The 24,544-nt window shown below is 43.0% G+C and overlaps 1 protein-coding gene across 5 annotated transcripts in view; it reads left to right on the top strand.

Annotated features, from left to right (window-relative positions):
- The window catches only part of LOC111872602 (protein spaetzle 5), a 64,085-nt gene extending 40,284 nt beyond the window's left edge, over positions 1–23,801 (top strand). For 4 of the 5 annotated variants that reach the window (XM_033754762.1, XM_023866671.2, XM_033754763.1 and 1 more), the window contains exons 2-6: positions 793–968; positions 9,912–9,998; positions 11,833–12,063; positions 15,131–15,352; positions 18,951–21,612. In XM_033754762.1, coding sequence (XP_033610653.1) covers positions 793–968; positions 9,912–9,998; positions 11,833–12,063; positions 15,131–15,352; positions 18,951–19,125 — 891 coding nt within the window. In that variant the 3' untranslated portion in view covers positions 19,126–21,612. Of the gene's footprint in view, positions 1–792; positions 969–9,911; positions 9,999–11,832; positions 12,064–15,130; positions 15,353–18,950 lie in introns of all 5 variants that reach the window. The other variant, XM_033754764.1, reaches the window with a different exon arrangement.
- Positions 23,802–24,544: the final 743 nt, after the last annotated feature.

Genomic DNA, 24,544 nt, shown 5'->3' with positions numbered 1-24,544 from the left:
GGGAACTGAAGTATTCTGAAAAAACCTGCCGCAGTACCATTTCGTCCACCGCGAATCCCACATATCCTGACCTAGAATCGAACACGGGCCGCTGAGGTGGGAGGCCGGCGAATAACCGCCTGAGCTATGACACGGTCCGAAAGTACGGACGCACGGAACGCATGCGCACGAGATGGGCACATACGAGTAGTAGCCTGCCTGTATCAGTCTTTCGAAACGATGAAATGCCGTAAGGTGTATGGTCAGCTTACCGTCGAGGCAACCCTTCGATAGGGGTGTGGGTGGGCCCCAGAGCCGGTCTTGCCGTGAATCGAATCCTGACTGCTCGGTCGTCCAGCTTTTGTCGAGTTTCTGTGCCTGCTGGCTGCAAGTGTTGAGTATATGTTTCTTTCGTTGTAAACTTGTGCGGGCCCTCAGAGACGGAGAGTACATGTAAAGTAGGTGCGGACAGCCGACAAGCGGTGGTTCCTTCGCTTGGAAGCTCTACATACGATTGACAATTCCTTGCCATAAGAGAACCCCGATATCGTATCAGATGTCAGGGTCTCGGAATGCAGGCTTTTGTGTCTAGAAAATGTGGCAGCCTCGACGTCTCACTACCCTGTGGGCCTCCACGGCGTTACAGGGATACCTTTGCTTTTCTCTCTCGACCAGTGGCACGGCAGCGAAGAATGAATTGGAAAGGATCTGCAAGGAATTGATCGTGAGGAAAACCACAAAATAATTTACGCAGAACAGTCGGTGTTCTCGGTGTGCAGTTGTTATGAACTGTATGTAGCTGCTGTGTTCCAGGTGTGTCTGTGTGTGCTGTGGCTCGCTCTGGTGCGTCCCCTGCGCACCGTGCCTCAGTGTGACCACTACGGTACCTGCAGGACCAGCTACCCCTTCCTGCCGGCGCCTCCTGGGAGGGTGCCACCCTGCGCCAAGCCGGGCTCCACCTTCTGCGAGAAGATTGAGCATTATCCCACGTGAGTGTGTGTGTGTGTGGGGGGGGGATGCTTCACAAAGAAATGTTCCAAATGTTAATGCCAATACTTGTAACGCAATTCTGTTGCTCTGTCCTGGACTTCACAACGGCGAGGTTTCACACTTTGGTCTCCTGGGTCAGGTCCTTGCAACGTGTTGCTACTCTCCTGCCCTCTGAAGGCGTCGCTAACAGACTGGGCTATATCCCAAGAGAGCAGAATCTATAGCTGGAATAGGGCTTGAACTAGTCAACGGCCGCTTCCTTCCGTACCTCACCGAATTCATTATCATCTCCCACAACACTGGCTGAGGTGCCCAAACAACAGCAGAGCAGTTGGTTCAGGAACGAAAGGGCTTAACTGGCCAGGCATTGCGGGCGTTCAGTAGCGCGATGCGCAACTTGACCTTGCTGTCACAGCTGCATTTGCAAACTCCAGAGGTGGGAACTCGTTACTCATACGAACTTGCTTTCACTGTTGTGACCTCGCAACACGTAACTTGGTGTCAGCGTGAACCGAGCTTGCTTCGGCCCAACACAGGGCCACGAGGTAATTCCTTGTTGTTCTTCAGCGTGTTAACAGTGGGCCAGAACCCCCACGGTAACCGGGAAAATGGTCTTGTACATCCTAACAGTGGTTGGGATTACCTCTGCTAGATGTCTCCCATCTGCTCACCTGAGGACGGAAAGAGAGTCAGTTTCCGAAACATTGTTTTGAACAAAGTGCAAATCCCGGTAATGTCGAGTGGGTGTCATCGTACCTTGGACTTAAACGAGGCCTAGATCGAGTTCGTTATGAGGTGGGACGTTCTTGAATCTCAAGGCTTGAAACCATTTTCCAATATTCTACCCCCCCCCTTCCCGTTTGCGCCATAATTTCGGTGTTTTTATTATAGATTCAATAAAGAGACATCAAACAACATAACATAACATTGGGCATTGAAGTAAGTTAGTAACATTTTAACGCAGATCGTTATGAGTTCAGATTCCAGCCACCAGAACGCTACAACATGGCGTCAGTCCGAAATTTGAGTTTTAGAGTCAGAAGTCATATCGATTTAATGAGAGCGTAAGTCGGGAAGTCACAGAGTAAAGTTCTTACAGAATTCTGTTAATTATTAATACAACACTAACACTTACGTAGCGGCCTCCGTAGTCTAGGGGTAACGTTCTCACCTCACGCGAGTTCAAACCCGGCGGAGGTCGTGGAATTTTTAAGGGCGGAAAAATTTAGGGAGGGACTTTAAGCCGTGGTTCCCGTGTCGTAGATTTACGGCACATAATAGATCCTCACGTCTCTAGGAGACCTCTGAGCAAAATTAGGTAAAAAGTTTCCCGCCCAAGTAGTTTCCAATGCCTCAGACAGAGGGGGAAGTATCGGGTACCACTGCCAGTAGAGGGGCCGAACTCGCTGGCTGAAAGGGGCTGATAGCGAGCACCAGTACCGGGAGGGTATGGCGACTGGTATAATATCAAAGGGGGACGTACAATAGATCAACAACTGGTCGCGGTGCATGGGGAAACCCACCCCCTCCAATAATGAATGAATGATGAACACTTACGTAACTCTATAAATACACTAATCGGGAGAAGATAACCGAGTCTGGGGGTCTGTCTTCTGGGGTATCCGCCTGCTTTCCCGCTGGTTTATGATCGGCTTAAATTTTGACCCTGAAGACTGAGGCGACATGTTCCTCAGAAACGTCGACCACCGCTGTGATAACCTCGGATTCCGCAGGACAAGAGTTGTCTTTGCATTTGGTGGTACGCGTACTTTCAAAAGATGTAAAAGGGTTGAGAATCTGTCGACACTTCCTTGAAAAACGCTTATTTGGAAGAGCTTGTTGAATCTCGCCCACCCCAATGCTGGATGTCGTGTTTGGACGGATCTGTGGGCACGCGGAAAGGGGCCCGAAATGCGGTTACACCCGGGTCAGGTCATGTGGGATTTGTGGTGGACAAAGTGGAGCTAGAGCAGGTTTTCTCTGAGCACTTCGGTTTCCCCTGCCACCAACTGCTCCACTCCCATCTACCCTCTGGGGCTGGTACAGTAGGCCAGTTAGTGGCCGCAGTACCAAGTGGACCCAGTCTCACCCCATGAGAAACATTAGAAATTAATCAGTTGGGCCATTAGCATGTTTGGCTGCACCCGTGGGGGGCCGCGGCTCCCACTTTGCAAACCGCTCACACGGCCTGCGTTGCCCGGAGGCTCGCGGTACCGCGCACGTTGCGCTGTGGGCAACGCGCCGGCACCACGTACGCATGCGTATGCGAGAGTCCTTGAGTCCGTGCCAGACTGATTTCCAACACGACATCCTGGATAACTGAATGGACCTTGACGGTAAATCGCGCGCCCCAAATTCCTATCCGTTTGTTTAGGTTCTGAATTCTAATAACCCCATTATACGGACTGCCTTGAGAAGCTAACAGTCGCTCAGCTGGCCTGGTTTAAGGTGCTAAAGATTTAGACTGTGGTCTGGTAGCTGGTTAATGGCATTTCCCTCCATCATCTTGGCCCGCCATGGCGCCCTTTCGGTAGCCATGTGAGTCCAGTCCACCCTCACCCAAATTCTTTAATATCCAGATCAGTATTACTGTACCATCTGTGCCCAGTTCACGCAAGTGGTCTCTTCCCTTCGGGGCTTCCGGATGATAATTTGTATCTGCCATCTTGCGAGAGCGAAGCACGCCTGAATTCTAAGAAAACCGTGTGTATTGGCCTCTCACCGAACGATTTCTACAACGGTTGAAAACCTTTGTCATTCCGTAAAGCGTGCTGAATGAAGTTTGTTTTTGAACACGTAATGGAGCAAATGGCCCAACCTCCTGTCCAATGGGTACCGGGGCCCTTTCCGCGGGGGTAAAGCGGCGGGAAGTGAAGCTGACCACTCACCTACAGCAAGTGCCGAGGCCAACAAAACGTGGCTCTGTACGTCCACTCCACCATACGCCTTCATGGCGTGGTGCTTAATTAGTTAAGCATAGGGACAACGCATTTAAAGCGGTAGATACTGGCAGGTGTAAAGCGGTCGCAGTGTGAGGCTGAGCACCTCCACTTAGCATCCATTTCTTATGTCGTACAGCCATGTCGGTAGTTTTCGGTCTGTGGACCGGACAGCTGAATTTAAATAGGTAAACTTATCCCTGGTCTCAATTAAGTAGCACGCCATGAAGACGTATGGCGAAGTGGAGGTGAGTAGTTAGCTTCACGCCCAGCCGCTGTACCCCCGCTATGCATTGCATGGGAGGCGGAGTGGACGTTGTGGAGATTGCCTTGCCGGCAATCGACTCTCGATTCCTCGGTCATCCAACACCTAGCCTATTCGCTATACAGAGCTTCCGTCATATGACGTTCAGTGGTACGAAGATAAATGAGGAATGAATTGGAAGGGGCGTGGCCTGGTTTAATGTAGTTCCCGGTTTTGCCAGCAAGAAATCCTGTCAGGATAGTCTGTGGTACCTTAAATTACACCTTGGTCGTTTCCTTCCAGATCCTTCCCCATACATTATGCGCGAATACCCTGCCATTCGATGTCTTGTAATCTGAGATGTTACTAGCGCTGATATCGCCCTCAAAGCTTCAGATCTTAATGGAAATCGAGGCGAGATCAAGCCAAAAGGGCCCATTGTACCAGCTCTGGCGGCTTGAAGGGCAGAGGTAGCCCCCCCCCCCATACGCTTCCTAAGCAACAGCACAATTGGAGACAATACAAATTTAATTTTATTACCAAAAGAAAGAATTGTGTGTTCTGATTAAAAACACATGACGTAAAAATTATTTTATTTTTTTTTGTTAGTTTATTGGCGTGGGGTGAGACTTGAGTCCACTAGCTACGTCGGCCACTAACTGGCCTACTGTACCAGCCATGATGATAGATGATGAGTGTGGAGCAGTCGGTGGAATGAGAATTTGCAGGGGAAACCGAAGTACTCGGTACTCGGAGGAAGCCTGTCTCAGTGCCACTTTGTCCACCACAAATCCCGCATGACCTGACCTGGGCCGCCGCGGCGGGAAGCTAGCGCTAACCGCCTGAGCAATGGCACGACCTCAACATTATCTTTCTGCAAAATGTTTCTTTGAGTCACAGTGACTGAAACTGCAGAGTGCCAGACGCGCCGACGCAAAAGGGGTACTTTGGGCGTCCTTTTTGTGTCTGTTGCTGGACTGTCCATTGATTGCGATACCCCACAAAGAGGAAAAAAGAAAGAACTTATGTTGCAGTTTAGAATGAAAGTTCTTTCTGGCTTAGATTTTTGGAAAGTGGAAGCGCATGGCGCGGACGCTGGCCCCTCAATCCAGGGGGCCCAATGGATGGAGCGACGCCGACGGTCGGTGAGCGTGCATCGTCGGCAGAAGAAAGTGACCGGAGACCTTACCACAGTTCCGTTTCCCCCCCCCCCACACACTTGTCGCATGACGCGTGCGGGGAGTGAACTCGGGTCTCCGCGGTGACTCCGTGGGAGGAAGCCGTCCGTTGGCACTGCGGCGCGCCCGGCCGACCTTGCTTTAGCGTGGAATGCAGCAGCGAAAGCAGATCGCGGTTTCACGAGATGAAAGCCAACATGACTCACGCACTCTCTCCCGCAGAGAGACACTGACCCTGGTATCTGGGTCACCCAGCGACACCCAGATATGTTGGCCCCCCGTGGCTTCACGCACACACGCCTCGGAGTCATCCATCCCTTGCCCCTGCCGAGAATGGAACCCAGATTCCTCCGTCGTTCAGTCCGTAGCCTGTTCACTATAGTGTCACTTTCTCTCCAGCAGAATCAATACATTCATTTTTCCTGAACACCCGGGCTAGTGAGCACAGCTTAGACTCCCACCACTCTCTCTCTCTCTTTAGACTTGAGAGAGCTGAGGGACTGATGTTCAAATCCTGACCGAGGCTACTCGCTTTTCTCAGTCCCAGCAGGCAGATGTTGGGATAGTACCTCATCAGACCACAGCCATGATCGTATCATTTGGTGCCACGTGGTCTGGGATGCCGACCGGGCATAGTGGAGCTCTTCAGGCTGTGACTTCGTGTATTCTGGTAGATGGGCACCAGCGTATCCTAGGAACAATGCCTCCATCTTCAGCGCATGCGAACTAACCTCAATTTTTCGCACATTTTTAGTCTACTTTCCTAAGTATCTATACATCCACTCCCCCATACGCCTTCATGGCATAGTGCTTAATTGAGCACAGGGACAGCTTTACCTTTACTTCCCTGTAGTAGGCTTATGCTGTCTGTGAGGCCCCCCTCCCGTTATTAAGTTTTGAATGCCTTTATGAAACTTGGTACGTATGTATATCATGACACCTGAGGCCATATCGACGGTGCACTCCATAAATCCCACCAATCAGTCTGTGTGTCTGTGTGTGTAACCCAGCTATCAGTGCTAGTTATCAACTCGGTAAAGACGTCTCTGTGGCAACGAAGAATTGTTGGAGTCATCTTTCTCTGTTGCGTCCGTGTCGTGTCGAAGGAAAGTAGGCGACTAGTTCTTCCCAGAACTTCTTAATTTTAATTTTTGAGCCGGTTCTGTCCATATCAGTCTTTGAACCGTGCTACACCCGTCGAACCAGTGTTCATCAGAAGGAGACTTCATTTTGGCGCGACTGCAACGAGGAGTTACTAGTTCCGCCATGTTTGTCCGTCCGCATGCAAGAACTCGAGAACTACACTGGACGGATTTTCATAAAATTTGATACTGAGTAGTTTTACTAACATTTGTGTAAATATCCCAGACTCTGTTAAGATCGGACAACGATAACTGCACTTTGTATGAAGACGCAAATTCGTTTCGGCGCCCATCTCGAAAGTAACGCAAACGGCTGGACAGGTTTAGTTGAAATTCAGTATACGAGACTTATACCAAAATTTGGGTTTTTATACAAGTAGATCCGTAATAAACCTGGGTTTTATAAGGTCACAAATGGACCTCTCGCCTTGATTCCCTTAGACCCTTGTACATACGTGTATTTCGCGGAAATTCGATGTGGGAGAATTGCACACAATTGCTTTTCCTTATTCCCACTTTAAATAAATTTGCTGTAAAGAAAGCAGTCTTCTGGGATTTGGCGCCGTGTATATGTGGTGTTAACCGACGTTCCTCCGAAACGTCGGTTAACACCACATATACACGGTGCCAAATCCCAGAAGACTGCTTTCTTCATAGTCACCGCCGTGAAAGCCTCAAATCTTACAAATTTACTGTACTGTGCAAAGAACGCCGTAGGTGGACTACATACTGGAGTTCACTTTCCCACACTTGTATCGCTGTACCACAGGGTATAGGAACTGAACAACCAAATTATAGCGCGCAGTAATAACAAGTGTGAAGCAGGCAATATTGTGGCAGACTTTTTCTATGTAAACAGAAACAGCTTTAACAATGGACGGACGATTTGAAATGGGGGCGTTGGCGGTCTTTATAAGAAGTGACAATCACCTTTGTTCTGACGTCATTTGTCCGTGACGGAGTACCTTGCTACCTTGCACCATGGCCGTCATGCGTCATGCAAAACCAGTTGCTTCACCTGTGATGACTGTTCGGCAACCTGATATGTCTTTGTCTGGCTGTCCGTCCATTCACCGATTTAAAAGCAAAAAATGTGTAGTTACAGTTGTCCCTGGGTTTTATTAACCCTTTGGCGCCCGCAAGAGAAGAAAAGAGAAGAGAAAGAAAGTGGGGAGGTAGTGAGAGTCACTGCGTTTGGGGCAATAAACTATATCTCTAGTTTTGAAGGTTCCCAGGCAGTTCCAGCTCGTCCTTCTGGTACAGGATATGCATATCATGGAAATTATTTTGAAGGGCTACAGTATGGCGAAATTTTGAGGTTGCCGTAGGGAGGACTGCATGTGAAGCATGCAGTGCAATGCAGAATTTGCGCACCAACTCAGAATTTGCTCTAGGGCCGAGGAAAACCACGGAAAACTTGATCGACTTGGCCGGTCGCAGGACCTTCAGGATCCAACCTGCCTGGAGTTCATCTAAATAAGACATAAGAATTCTGTCCGTACCTCACAGTAAACACATTACGTCTCCGCTACAGAGACCAATCGGTTAATGCTGTTTAGGGAAACAGTCGCTGTTTACTGTGAGAACCATACGGAACACATAAATACACTGAGTGGGCAGAATGCAGAATGTCAGAGCAAGTGGTACAGTGGTACCACTGTGCTTTATAGGATTAAGGTATGGCTCCACACAGTTTTAACTTGGGCACTAGATGGGGCTAACTATAACACTCCGGCCGCTTTATCCGCGCCACCTATTGGATCAGAGGTTGTGTGGAACCCAGTGTCGATCTGACGGGTGCGGTAAAGTCTGCGTACATTCGCGCGTATGCGCGTGCGTGCGTGCCTGTGTGGTCGCCCCGAAACAACGGCACACAGATCTGCACTGTGCCAATAGGACCAGTGATTGTCAGGAATGGAAGGTGGCAGTGCAATGCTTAGCAATCATGCACCATATTCGGGAAGTCCCGTGTTGAAACCTCCTCTGGGGGACTGGCTATCATGGCTGCCTCAGACCCTTCACCAATTACTTAAGCTTATTCCACATCCTGTACAACTGATGATTCATTCATCAAAGCACCGTTTGACACAATATTGGCTCAGGTAGTTAATATGAAAACTCTGGCAGAGAAACGCAGTGAAGTCGACGGTTGGGTTTCCGTTGACAGAGTGAACTGTTGCTGTGTCTCTCTACCTTTACATCCGAAACGGTATGAGGGTCACAGACCTCCTATTTGATGAACACTGGAAGTCTTTCTCTGCGCGTAAAAATGGTCGGAACGTGACACGGGCATCTGATGCGCCAAGAGACCTATTACAATTTCCCTGTCACCTGTCAGTGTATCCATGCTGTGTTCTGGAGGACGAGGGTTTGAATCTAGACCTGGAGACAACTTTTCTGTCTGAAGTTGTTGCAGTCCACCAGGTGAATGTTTGAACATACCTTGATGGAGGCCCCACCCACTCCAACCATGGCCTTCAAGAATTACATCACTTAAGCATACTGCCATTGTCCATTTAGCAGTACTGCATCATAACGTCAGCAGTTCACAGTGACTACTCCAGGAAGCATGGAGACTCTTATACAAACCGAATGTTCATTACTAAGTTTACAACACCCCACCATTGGACCCTTTCCTGAGCCAGATTAATGCAGTCTGATCCCCACATAAAACAGGTAAAGCTATCCCTGTAAAAGGCCGTGGAGGCACATAGGGTTGTGAGATGTCGAGGTTCTCACATTTTCTAGAGAGTTGGCCCACTGATAGCAGTGAGGTTGTCAGCCTCACGCTCTGGCAGCCGTTTACCACCCAGTAAGATTCCTGGTATTCATTTCTGTTAGAGGCTGAGTCACCCCAGGCCCATAGTGTGACTGGAAGGATTAGGTCAATTGAAAAATCTGGTGATCTCGTTGGGTCTCTAACCCACTTCTGGTTTGTAGCATAGTGCCTCAACTAACTATGCTACTGTGCTCCCCCTAGTCCCCACATATTCTGTTAGCTATAGGTTTCCTCCTCTCTGCATTTTCCAAGTGGGCCACTCTCTTCAGGTTTAAAAACAAAACTTTGTACACATCTCTTAAATATTCTATTCATGCTTCATGCAACATCCATCCTATCCTCTGGTATCTGAGTTGTCTGGGAATGTATCGTACTATGAGAAGGCAACCCTGTGCAAGAAATGTGCTGTGCATTCAACGATACCTCCAGTGCAGTTTTGGTTTCCACTGTATGTTGAAAGCAGAAGAATCTAGTAACTTCCTACATCACTCTCTGCAGTTGGCACACCCTCAGAGATGTTTGAGACACAGCTTAATAATATTTAGTGAAAACTTCAAATTTCTGTGGTTCACACTATTTTAAATATACTGACAAAAGAAACATGTCAGTCATTAGATAAAGAAACCCCAATGAAAAGAGATCCTTACTCCTGTATTGCAGGCAGCTGATACGCTATCTGATTGAGAGATGGGGCTATGACTACAGAACACTTCTCAGCGATGAGTCACGTGACGACTTCAATTACAGGTAACTAACAAAGATATTTAATCCAGATCAGCTTGCATGTCACTGTTCTCTGTTGAAATCAGACAAGAAGTATTTAAACTCCACCCCAAATGATAATAAATATTCAACTTGAAATAATTGTTATTGTGAAACTTGATGCATTCTGAGATATGCACTCTGAGTTATGCATTTGTGATAAACAGGTTTGGTTTCCTGGACTTGGCTGGTACATGTATATATGTTGACATGCACATTCAGTAAGTGTTTCTGTGTACTTGCTGTCAAATGTTTGTTTTGAGGTTTAATTCTTTTAATATTCATTTTATACAGTCCAACTAGAAACATGTTTCTTGGTCATTCAGTTACTGAAACATATATTGTTGAATACTTCTGTAGAAAGGAAAGGAAGCATGTTGGATGGTGTACAGTGCTCATTTACAAATGTACAAAAGTGTGATTCAACTTTATGAAACAGAAAATATGTCCACAGGAAAGTATTTCAAATTGTCTTGCTACATAAGTAATTTCATTATATCAGTATAGTTTATTTCAAGGAACGCATGGGCAAAGAATGGACACTTGTAATTACTTCCATGATCATTGTGGTAATAACTTCCAGATTTATCTGTTTCTGTGGACTCTATATTTTTTTCTGCAATGTTCGCACAGTTTCCTCATCTGTCATATCACGTTCTAAGGAAACCATCACTCAATGAATCTTCTGTGTATCTTCTGTCAGTATGTCATTCTTGCAACCATTATAACCTAGTCCTGCACATTACTTCATTCAACATGACCAGATTATTGGCTGATTGTTAGAGTGTGAAAACTATTCTTGTTGCAATGGATAAAATTAAACTAAAAACCCAAAATATATAATGTGAAATTACTTACATTGCCAGGTGTATGGCTTGTTATGTTCCACTTATGTCATCTAAGGAAACTCTAGCTAACTCCACTAACCCCACTAACATTGTCACCCAAATCAGAGAGGCAAGGAACCCACAGAGGAAAGCTGGGAGAACAATATACGTTGAGCATCTGATAGTGCTGACACATGGCTTGCTTGCTCAAGGCATTTGTATGTAGGTTAGGTCATGGTTTCACAAGCAGGGGGTTGCAAACTGGCTCAAGGGGGGTTGTATCCACGCACAGTTTTGTCAAGTTAGCAAATCAGTGGGTTTTAATATAGGTCCTTTCAGAAAATGTAGCTGCAGCCAGTAGAACATTTCCTGAAATTTCAGTACTGTGTATGAATATTTTACAGCCCATATGCTGTGAAGTTATTTTTCTGCAGCCTGGGAGGAACCTGCAACAGTGTACAGAGGTGCAGTTTTCACTGACCAACAGAGATGGGGGTTCCAGTAAATTCATTTTTCAGTTTAGGAGGTTTTAGTATCACAGAGTTCAAGAACTCCTGTGTTAGGTCACAAAATGTTTCACACAAAGGATGTATCCACTAATGAGGTTAATATTTTTTGTTATGTACACTATATTCATATAGATTTTTTTTTTTTTAAATAATAGGCATTGTGCCCTGCAAGACCTGCACTGGGTTGTTGAAAACACACAAGGGAATTCTGACTGGTTGTAAAGTGTCTGTCTGCCTTATTAATAAATATTCTGTTGGAAAATACTCACCATAACTTACAACTTTCCTGACACTGTGAAATTACAGAGTTTCAGGTGTAGAAGTGTTTTAATTTAGTGTCTCAGTATGACTTAAAATGCACAGTCTTCTGGATTATTTTGCCATGAAGATGGAGCCAGTAAGTCCATTTGAAACATGTGGTCTTGCCATTACACATGAGACTGAAATATGATACGAAAAACTCAGACCTCAATATGTTCCCAGGGCACCTGTGACATATGGGCCACCAGTCCATCCTGGCTATGCATATGGGCCCCCAAAGATTCCGGGCATCTCGTACTATCCAGGAGTGGATCTTGTGGGCAATATTAGCAATGGAGGCTACCCAGACAGACGCTACAAGTTGCCGCCACAGTTCCTGACACCAGGACCCTACCTGTACACGACACTGCTACAGCCAACAACGCCATACAACCCGGATGACTGGTGGGAGAGGCAAGCAACTAGAAGTGTGGTGGCAGGTCACAAACAGACAGGACATGTTACGGCAGCAATGGGGCCATTTCCTGACTCTGACTTCTCCCCTAATGCAGACAGATTCACGTAACTGGTTGAGCCAAAGTTCTGCCAAACATTCCACAGATGCATGGCAGCAGTATAATTAAGCATTTAATTGCAGATGCCAGATAAGAATAAGATATATCATCATCATTGGCAGAACAGCCCTTTTTGAGCTATAGCCTTCCTTAGGAAATTCAGCCATATTTGTCTATTAAGTTAGACCAACTGGTTTCCACTTCTTCAGATTTCACAGCAATAATTCTTTTACAGAACAAGGTTTATTGGCCTTGCACCCAACCCTGAACCCCCAACCTGGAGGACCAGGTCTCTGTATTTATATCCCCCAGTGACAGGTTGGCCCGGTTTTATCACTAGGCACGAGGCTCCCTGTCTGTCACCTGCTACTAATCACAGAGCTCAGGGGGATGTATTCCATATGGGGTGAATGAAATATATGTAGATGAAAAATGAGATTTTGTTTTGATGACTTTTTTAAAAATAATTTTATATTTATGTTTATAAATGTCAAGGTTTTATGAGGTTGTCTTTCCCCAGTGTCAGTTCATCACTTTGGATATAATGATATTAATATTAATATTAATATTAATACTCTATAGAAACAGAGTGACTACATTGAGCAGGGTGTTGTGGGTTGTAGTGCCATGTGGTGTAGAGAGAGCCCGGTGTTTCGCCTTCATCTTCTGTGTCAAGGAGTAAGCCAAGCCCAGTTTGACTCAGCTAGTTTCTTGCTAGGCCTACTCTTCGGCCCTGAAGATGGAGGTGATAGTGTCACATGTATTAGTGACGATATACTTAGTCTGGATAGGATTTATTAACACCTTACACAATCAACTTGTGCTTACAAGCAATACCGTGCTATCACTGATTTACACAATTTATTGTTCACCATTACAAGGATTCTCAGTCTTCACTAGTCGTATCCTGATAACGGAATTAAAACAGTCTCACTGTGACTAATTCTTCTGAATCATCTAACCGCACACTAAGTCTTCACAGACTGACTTGCAATTCTGCTTCAACTACTGACTTCTCATGGCTATATCCTACCAACAAATCCCATTCTCGTGCTTGCCATTGTACGCCATTGTATACCCATTCTCTTGACTCTGCCTAGCCTTCAGATTTCCTCCCTGATATAGTCGCAGCACAGACCACACAGGACAGAAAACACAGCTTTGCCTATTGTTGTAGAGGCATGTTACCACGCATTTACCTAGCAAACAGTCTCAGTGATGACCACATAGAAAACGCCTTTCTTTAAGAATGCTTGTTTCTTGGTTCATTACCCAGCAACGTATGTCCTATTGTTGAGAGTACAGCTTCAGGACTGTGTTTACTTAGCCACTGCCTAGAAATGGTTATATGCGTCACAATATGTTGCTCTAAAATGCTGGGCTCTGTCCAAACTGCATGGCATTGTAATCCAGAAGACAAACTCTTCATAGTCACCACAGTTAGAGCTCAAAGTCCAATAGAGTACAATTATTCATATATATTTTGACAAAGTAATAGTTTTCATTAAATTGTATTTGAAATTTGCACCAACATCTGCTATAAATATTGTCACATGTAGGGCAGTACGCACGATGAAAATAATGAACTCTAGATCGGATGAATGTATTTATTGGCGTTCTTTTACAATTACACACTTGAAATAATGTCAAAACTTCAACTATGCAGCTGCCCTCTGAATTCTCCTCAGCGGATTTCTTCTCAGCTGCAACTAAGGGTCTCACATAACTGCTCTACCTGCTTGCTAACATGATGAAACTTGACGAGTGTGTAGTCTCTTATATTCTTGATCTCTCTGGCAAATCCCCCTCCTTTCATAACTTCGGGAGAACCATATAGAGAACACCCACTACAACAGTTTGTCTGTTGTACTCTGCATAGCCATTGCCATGGAAATCCATGTATTCACTCACAAGCAATTGTTTTGTTTTTAAATGTTTACAACCTGTTACATGGGAATGACACCTTTGTGTGATCTGTTGTCACAGAAACTTAGCTGTTCCCTATCGACGGACGTCTGACTCTGGTTCCACTGTTCTGGCTTTCAGGTGTCATGTCACAATATAGTTAAACTGGAATAGAGGAAGATGTGTGTATAACATTAAAGCTACACATGAATTCAACCCTGAAAATGCTGAATGCCCCAAAATTGGTATTTTAAAATAAGTAAATAATCAATAAAATATATTAATTGAATTGATTTCTTGTCCCTTCAAGAAGATTCTGGGGGTTGTACCTCGCATTAGCTTACGCCTTCTTCTTCACTGATCACCCCACTGTTCGATATTACTGTGAGAACTACTGGCAGCACTGTTAGACAGTAAACAGAGAGTAAGTGAAGATAAAACAGTGCTGCTGTCATGACATGGAAAGTGACATTGTCATTTGGTTCTGTAAGGCAAGCATGTGAGGGGGAGGTAATTAGCTGTGATGACATAGCAGATGTCTAGTGTAGTTGAAGATGTTCATGATATCATGACATCATCATGGTAGTATGCACCAGTGAAATAGTGACACTCAGATGCATGTAATTGCCAACATAACAAAGAAGCCATTCAACAACTAACATAAAACATAAAGCATAAAATTTTAACTACCACCATGACTTAAATGTCTAAGAAAGTGAAAGCAGGTGAAGGACAACGTTAAAATAAATCTTAAAGAAATAGAGTGTAAGAGAGTGAGCTAGATGGTCTTGCTCAGTGTTAGGACCAGTGGCAATGAACTTATGGGCTCTGCAGAAGGCGGAGAATTTCTTGAGTAGCTGAGTGACTGTTAGCTTGTCAAGCTCCTCTGCTCTGTGGAGTTGGTTAATTTTGCTGAAATTTATGTTTGTTAGGTGAATTTAGAAACTGAACATTTGGGACATTCTGTACACTCATATTTTCAGTAGCACGTCAGTCATTCAGAAGAGAATATTCCATGACATTGTGTAGCATCTTATAGGCATGCCATCTGGTGCAAACAGGTATTCACGTTCAAATGCCGAAGGTTCCATAGGCAGCAACTATCAGCCCCAGTCTCACTCCAGAAAACGGAGGCAAGCCGCAAACAACCAGCTGTGCCCTACCAGAACTGAGTTCATCATGCCCAAAGCTGCAATGAACAACAGAGGGAACTGGATGTTTGTGGTCAACCTGAATGAAGTGGATGACAGATACACGCAGTTGGTTGGCACTGAGACTTGCACGTGAGTACAGCAGCTGAAGGACTGTCATGTCTCTGCCAGACTACATGGCATCACACCCAGAAGCCAGTAACATTCAGTCGGGGCTGTGCCATAGCTCAAGCGGTTAGTTGCGATCCCGGGTCTGGTCAAGTGTGATCTGTGGTGGACAAAGTGGCACTGGGGCAGGTTTTCTCTGAGTACTTCGGTTTCCCCTGCCAATCTTCATTCCACCAAATTCTCCATCATCATAATCACCCAGGGCAGGCTAAAATGGACCAATCAGAGGCCGCCATGCCTAATGGACCCAGTTGGACTTCACCCCCCACTAATATTCACAGTCACTGCTGTGAGACCCTCACCTCTCACAGTTCTGACTGGATCTCTTGGTATATATTGTCACGTATACATAGGGTTTGGATTTGACATTGGATTTATTAACCACTTATACACACAACTCAGAACTACAAGCACTTACAATGCTATCGCTGATCTACACATTTTATAAATCCCTATAACACCCGCTAAGCCTTTTCCATCCTGCAGTGCCTTCACAAGCCATTCCCTGGTAACAGCTTCTAACAGTAAAGATTCTTCAGTTTCTGCGCTCAATTCATTGCCCACTGGCTCTCAGTTGCACCAAGTAAGCCTTCTCTTCACAGACTCCATTACAACTGACTAACTTTAAACTTGTCCCTGTTATAATATCTTGGCGTGGACCACCAACAGTTCCTCTATTGTTGCGCGTGAACTCATTGCTTAGGAACCTGTTTGTTTGCAAAGGCATTACTCACTAATGGCTGCATATATTTGCTTATTGAGAATCTGTGCCTGGCAGCAGATGTTGTTTCATCGTTTGTTTCATGGTCATTACCCAGTAACATTTGGGTTTACTGCAGGAGCCATAATATGAACTACAAACATTTGATATTGTCAACTCTGTAACTCAGCTTACTCTTCTGTGTTAAGTAGGCTGAGGAAACTATTACATCACCAGACTCTTCTGTCCATCTTTTCTTCATCATCATCCCAGTTACCCTTTCCCATTGGATTTGAATTTTGTTACTAATTTTATAATACTTTTGTCCTCTGTGTCAGTATTTCTCAATATGTGAGACTTGACAATCAGCTGGGATGGACAAGAGGCTCCAAAAATTAATAAATAATTCAGTCGCACAGAATTCAGTTACACATTGACTTTCATTCACTGTGAGCACAGGCTTGCCATTAACACTGCATTGTAATCATAGTTACTGTAACAGATCTGTACTGTTTTTATACAGCTACATTATGAAGAACTGTTACACTCCGTAAGTTCCTAAGAATTTCCATTAATAATTTATACAAGACTAAAATGTACATAACCGTAAATGTACCATTCTGAGAAAAAGAGAAGCTCTGTTCTTGCTGTGGTGGGGCTGCAGTTTCTGGACAAGATGTCAGCAGGCTGGAAGATGGCATAAGGTTGAAAATCACTCCTCATGCTCCTTGTATGTGGTTACTATTTCTTTTGCTACCATTTTGTTTAAATTTTGAACTTTCAGTAAAGTGTTAATGTTTCTATTCCTTGTCAGGCATTCTGAATCCACACACAACTGTGAAAGATTATGTGTCTACTGTCTGTGATCTACTTCTCTTGGTAACAAGTTTCACATCCATGCAGACATACTGAGAGGGCAGCTCTTTTATAAAAGTTCTTTTCCTTCTCAGTTTTATGTTTTAAGTGTTCTATGTATGGCCCCACAGATATGATTGAGTCTTGTAATTATGTTCTTGATGCCTTAGTTGTTAGAACACGAGATATGGCAGCCAAGAAAATGGAAGTATTTCTTCACTCACTTAACCTCAATTATGACATATACCTCCTAGAAAATATTTGTCTTGAAACTCTAAGACCGAACTCACTTTCCATTTAGGAACTTTAGAATATATGACAAATTAATAGTTTATTAAAAGAAGAGGCAGCTCTCTGGAATATTCCTTGAGTACTGGCAATCATCACGTGGTCATTCTGCATTTCTAACATATAAAAGTGTCATCAGTATATAAGTCAAGAAGTATATTTGTGTATTAATCAGGAATCAGTGCAATACATCTTTTCAAGATTTACATTACTTTTCATCGTATGTGTTTATATCTTTATATCTATACTCCAATTAAAAGTAATTTGAGTCTCCTGTCATCAGTATTTCCCATAATAATTTTTGTCTAATTTTGATGGATCTTGTACATAACCTACAAACAGAACATGTATCTTTTGGAAAATCTTCTTGTTTTCTATAATTTATTTCAGAATAAAATCTGTATGTGAGTCTACCAGGATATGTTCTTAAATATTTCATGTTTTTCTAATAATTATTTTGATGTATAATTTACAAGCTTGTTACCTCTATAATTTCTATCTCCATTTACAAATGGGGATTATTGGAATCATTTTCATTGTGTGGCATTATTCTTGTTTCCAGCAAGGATTAAAAATCCCAAATAGTCAGGGTTTTATTTCATTAAAAGCATATTTAAATAATCCTGCCTTCACTGCATCTGTTAGAGTCATTTTTTATTTTTACACTTTTGTGAAATGTGTTTCAGCTCACTCATTTCAGTCTGATGTGTTTTATTATCTGCTCTGCTTTCTATTCTGGTATTGTCTAGAAATTACGAGTAGGACAGCGTTTTCCAAGCCCTCAGCTGTAATTACAGCACTACTTAACTATCCTATTTTATATTTAAATAAGTATAATTGCTTTGGTGATTGAGTGGTCAGGAAACACTTGATATATTTGCATTTCATAGAGAACAAACAATCTAATATGCAGTGAAATTGTTTATATATCACATAAAGCAACAGCTTTTGGAGAGAGCAAGACAGAAGTCTTGCAAACAACATCTCTTAAGCTACTTTCATTTCCATCTGTGATTTGGTAAACACAAAAACTGTGTCTTGAATCACATTTCTTGTGGGCTGTTCACTGGCTCTTGAATGGAAACCCCACAAGAAGAAATGGGTATGCATCTGATATTTCAAATCTGTTTTGTTCACTTCAAGCTGGTAAATATTGGTCTCACATGAATCTGTACAATGCATTTTCGTCTTTTCTCATGCATATATATTCTTCCTGATACATATTTCTTTGGAAAGTAATGTAACAAATATTGCATCACCACTGATGACAAGCATTGCTATTCAAGTCTGGTACTTTGTGTTTCCGCTCAAATTCCACATAAGGCATGGATGTACTTCTATATTATGACCACAAGTAATTTACACTTTAAATCACAGTAGTAACTGTACATACCACCTGTTTTAACTTCAAGAAAATCTGCATTCTGCCTACACTGTGTATTTGTGAGTTTTATATGATTCTCACAATAAACAGTGATTATTAACCTAAAGAGCGTTAACTGATTGGTCCTTGTAATGGATATGCAGTGTTTCCTGAGAGGAACAAATTTAATTTTTGTGTATTACTTTGATGTAGTTCAGGCTTCAAGAACATTCACGTCTTCTGTCTGGCAAAGTAGCAGTACTCCCGTTAGGTTTTGTAAGATTAAAATGTGCCACACGAGGCTTGTCCTCAGCTCAGATAAGAACTGGTGAGTGCAGGCATATCTTGTGTTGCAGTACCAGTCAGTGTAGTGGTCTGTGTTCAATACCTGGCAGCTACTCCTCTCGCTGTCAGCAGCAGTATGTGCAGAAGAGACTGGTAGCACTGGAGGGTGGCGGAGATCGACTGTACACAGATATATTCTGGTTCCCACACTGCTGCATCTGTGAGATCACTCAGAACAACGGCTGAAGGGGCATGAAGTGTGGATTTTGTCTCCTGCTTGTCATCAGAAGTGAACAATATTTGTTGGTGAGAAGACGCAGTGAAACTGCCATTTAGACAAGTCAGTTGAATCAGTTTTCACTTTATTAGAAGAAGTGTAGTGTATAAGGTGTGATAGAGAGTCAGACTCAAGGACAACAGGGCTATGTTCGCACAATAGTCACATCAGGCTGTGCAAGTCTGTGTTCCCCTCTCTAGTGTGTGTTGCAGACACAAAATCACAGTGAGAATGTATTACATGTCAGTAACCATCATCAGCCTGTCCAGTTGTGTATGTGTGTGCGTATGCAGTTTAAGCTTTTTGTGCTGCTGAAGATGCATATTGTAGCCTTCTGATCATGGCACTGTGTAGTTTGGTAGATGGTGCCAACATTTTGCAGAAACATGACTGTCTCCTACTGTGAAGACTTGGCAGCATCACGACCCACAACAGCAGAATGTGTTTGCTCTTCTAGAGCAGTGATTTTCAACACTTTGTGCCTTGCACCCTTCCAGTCATGCAGTCCCACCCACAGTAAAAACTAAGATTCTCTCTGTTCCAGTAAATCTATTTTTAGATTTGTATACATTTTAGTATCATATTAATCATTAATGACACTTCTTAAATACGTACATAGTGTAACGATTTATACATTTCTTATTTTGAAAAAATGGAAGATGGCTTATGACATCACAGTCCTGTCTTAGGCTGTGTGTTCCCCCTAAATTTTTTGTTTTATATGCACTCCATGTCATATCAAAGGAAAATAGGTGATTAGTTCTTCCCAGAACTCCTTGTTAAATTTGTGTCACTGTGTGCAAACACAAGTGCACTGCTTACTGCGCAGGGAAGTACTGTATGACTGAATTTATGGACATTGTCCCAAAACCATTAATTTCTAGCAGTTGGACATGTCCTACTGGTTGAGAATCGCTGCTGTAGATGAAACTTTCTACTGTGAACTCTTGCTAAAATTTGTTTGTTAAATGCAGTTTCCCCCACAGATTACTTAAACATGTGCTTTGCTATGCGCTCAGATTGAAATATTCGCTCTGCCATGTCTGAGGTCCTCAGAGGATTGACTATGAAGATTCCTGCATAGACTGGTGGATCATTGCCTTAATTCTTCCTCTCTCTCTTGCGCTTCTTCACCTCCCCCCCACCATATCACTTTCTCCCGCTTGCTCTGCCCTTGGGATGTGGCCCTTCAAAAGATACTGTTTCTCTGCTCTCCTTCCCCTTACTCCCTTCCCCTTCCTGTTGTTCTGCGCTTGAAAAAGGGCCTTTTTAAGGGCCAAACACTCTTTCCACTAGTCTACTTATCTGTATAGGTTCAACATTCCCATCCTGCCTGTCTCTAAATCCATTGTACTCTTTTCCATTCTCAGCTTCCACTTCTGTCCTGAAGATGGGAGACAGCAAATGCTGTGAAACATTAAACTGATAATGATCTACCAGACTATATGGTGTCACATCTCAGAAGTTAGCAGCCCTGAAATGTTCACTCATTTGTAAAATGTTTCTGAAAAAAATTGTAATCTCATATAAGACTTGATATTTTTTTGCTTTTTACAGTTTGTTCATGTTATATATTATTTCTGAGAGGACCAGTAACATCCTGAAGCGACTTGCTTTAACATAAAAGGCTGCTTTTCTCGCACATAGCATATTTATATGTTTTGTACAGTTCTCACAATAAATGCATTAGCAAGTTGTCTTTACAGTGGAGACTCTGAGCACTTTCTGTGAGATAGGCTTGAAAGGGCTGCATACAGTATGGCCTAGTACTAGGTGACATGAAAGATGACGTGTTTATAAAAGCACAAGTTGCATGTTCAGGAAAGCTGCTCACTTTCTTATATGCAATGCATGAGTTTAGCAGCTTAAAAAAGTGAGATACATCGATCTGAAAAGCTGTCTGCTCTGGAACAAGAAGCATATTTGTGAGGAGAATGTTTGCAACGGGGGACCACACCCTCAGCTGAACCCTGGATATGCTGCATTTCATTTGCACAGGATCAAGTTTCTGCTTTCTTCAGACTCTGCAGGTCTGCTACCAGGTGCTTTCATGTCATGACAGGAAAACTACATCATCTGCAGAAGACATGCCATTTATATAACATGAAGAATCTTTGAGAACATTATGGAGGACTTGAACATGCATTTAACCTAATGCCTCCTCCCCTGAGCATATCCTGTTTCACAGTTCAGTAAAATTATAGAACATTTCTGAGTTAAAATTGTGGCTGCTTTGTTCTGGGCCATATTGTGCTAATTGGATTCAGTGTAATGTTGTAGTACAAATGTCCAAATGCACATACATAATTTGCACCATTTGTGCTTTGTGAGCCATTACAAATGTGTGAATTTGATGTTTTAATTGCAGTGACCACGAATATCACTGTCTCCTTCATTGTGATGGTACACAATCTGACAGACTTGGAATACTAAGTATACTGCCACAATCTTCATGGTAGGAGATTAAAAGTTTTCATTTGTGAGTGATGGGACATCAAGAAGCAGAGGCTTGATACATCTGCTTATGATGTAGATTCTTCCTTGTTACATCCAAGAATAACTTAAAGATTCTGTGATCAGCATAACTGAATATCCAAGCAGTTTCAGCATGATTTTTGCTTTGTTAATGATACAGGATATAATATATATGAAAAGTTTAATCCATATACTGAAGTTATCAGATATGTCATTCTACACAGTTGCCATGAATTTGCTCATTGCAATCACTGCCCGCAAGTCATTTAGACCATAATTTCCCATTCTGTGGTCCTCAGACTACTTTGTATTAAATGTAGTTTTATATTTTCCTGTTTTCCCAACAAGCAGTACCACATCACGTTTGGTGATTCTGTTGTGACATGATTGTAAGAGAAATACATATTCAGATTATGGTCTTTTGATATCATAACATTGTAGCTGGATGCTGATGTTACCGCCTCCATCTTCAGGGTTGAAGTGAGTGGGGCAAGTATAAAGAAGTCGGCTTATACAGGCATCGTGCAAGGAAAGTTGTCCCCTGCCCACATCCATTGCTTTCAACCCTGAGGATGGAACAAGGTGGAAGCAGCGTTTTCCTCTGAAACACCAGTATTTGTCAAAAGACTGCACTGTGTCACAAATCAGCAGACCAAAATGTGAACACTGACTGTCGTGAAAACCTGACTTTGTTAGTTGGTAAGGGTAGTAAGTGAGATGTGCCATGGGGCCAGGAAGGGTTGCTCAGGTGGCCTGTAGAGCTGCAAAAGCAGGGGAAAGCTTCTATATACTTGTCACTGCTTGCCCAAATCAGGAATAGTTTTCTAGAAGGACTTGGTATGAATATTTGAGCCTTCTAGTCAAACATACATCCTCCTTTCCATTTTCATTCACTACGTTGTTCCTGCAGTCCCTGCAGCTCCTGCAGCCTGCTTTCCACATCTTACTTAATATCTGACATCCCTTAACTTCTTGACTGCCAAGTTCTGTCACAGAACTGCCCACTAGAAGCATAAAGATGGCTTGGGACTGAACAAAGTTGTGCAGAAGATGCAGATGACCTACAAACAACCACACATGCACATAGCTTGAAAGCCTGATTCTTTCCTGTAAATATGGTTATGCCATCTGTTGAGAGAGATGATGTATTGAGTGGTTGACATGAAGGCAGTCTGTTCAGCTCTGACACTTCTAATACAGGTGTGTTGAGCTCATGGCATGAAGAGAGTTAAACTCAAATTATATCCTTATAACCTTCCTTGCCTGTACCCTCCAGAAATTAAGTGTCTCCATTTTGTTTGCGGCATCTTCAGTTCCTTAGACACAGTGTAGTTGCATGCTCCCTTCGGTTCTCTTGTAATCATTTCAGCAACAGCAAAGGGAGAACTGAAACATCAAAAACTTCAGTTCAGTCCATGTCAGTTGTTTGTAAACTAAATTGCAGTAAACCCATTAACAGCGAGACTGAGCTGTGGGCTGTTGCATTCTCTGTGTGTGTATGAATTCAACCTTTACAGTAAGTCTGAATCAGAAACATGTGTCATTATTTGAGCTGTGTTTCAGCATTAGCTATTTGAGATGCAATAGTTTTCTTGCATGAAATAATGTGGAACCTTATCTTGGTCTCAAGGTAACACCCTTGGTTCTAATTTGGTCAGTGTTGTATGCACACAATCCTGCTCAAGTTGAAACCTTTTCTGAATGAGAAGCAGACTCTGTTACTGTGAAGATTGACTCTCTTCTGTACCATGCATAGTTGTCTTTCCTTTAAATTTTTTTTTTTTTTTAATTCCATTTGCCTTCTCTGTATCCATTCCCTCTACACAGCCAATGCAGTATACTTCCTTCTCCCTGATAAGTCATGGTACAAAAACAGTGGAGTGCAGATGGTTGTGTTTCCAGCCCTGCACACATGAACATGAGTTCCAAAGACATACCGTGGGATCAAACAATATAAAATGAAATCCCAGCCATATGGACTTTCATAGTTAGGCCACCATCTGTAACTTCTGCTCTGCTCCATCACAAACAATAGGTTGATCCCTGTGCTGTCCAGTGAACCCATGGAGATGATGAGGTGTCATTTCTTACCTGTGGCATGCACAGTTACCGTATTTACGCATGTATAGGCCGCACATTTTTTGCCAAAAATTCAAGAGGAAAACTGGGGTGCGGCTTATATTCGAAATATTCGAAATCACACTTCATTTAAAAAAAAATTATATTCATAATTAGTAATACAGGGTGTAATACTCCTGAAATAATATTCCAAGAAAATTATTTTTTCTATAATTTCTGTCTGAAAATTGTGCTGCGGCCTATACACGCACGCGGCCTATACATGCGTAACTACGGTATTTTCAGTATTTAAAATGGTAGTATCAAAATTATGTATGTTTCATTCTTTCTGAGTTTCATATTCAAAATTTGAAAATTTGATGTGTATCCAGCTACATTTCTTAGAATTTTCATCTCCCAAGCTTCTGTTATTTATCTTCTTGTGAATGCCTGTTTGTCAGTGCTGCATTTTAATGTTGGGAGAGTTTAGTGCAGCACTGAGAAGTAGATGTTGCTCACAGATGGAACCTGGACTGCTTAACCAGTTTCTCAGGAACAGAATTCAGAGATTCAACACTGCCAACGTGGAAGCCCCTATGTTATACTCCATATCTAAGCAGGTTAAACGAAGTAGTTAACAGTCACAAAACACATTTCCTTAATAAATATCTTACTATTATCCTGTCATTCCAGTATCTTTATTTTAAATAAACATTTCTGTTTTGTTTTCCATATCCAAATGATATCCCAACACCAAATTACAGCCCAACATAACCTAAAAAAAAAAAAAGAAAACAATTCAAGTTTTCAGGTTTTCATGGCAGTGAGTTTATTGATTGTTGCATTCAGTGCTGT

The sequence above is a fragment of the Cryptotermes secundus genome, unplaced genomic scaffold (assembly GCF_002891405.2).
Source record: "Cryptotermes secundus unplaced genomic scaffold, Csec_1.0 scaffold1928, whole genome shotgun sequence".
In the NCBI taxonomy this organism is placed as follows: domain Eukaryota; kingdom Metazoa; phylum Arthropoda; class Insecta; order Blattodea; family Kalotermitidae; genus Cryptotermes; species Cryptotermes secundus.
This window is presented reverse-complemented; position numbering and strand designations above follow the sequence as displayed.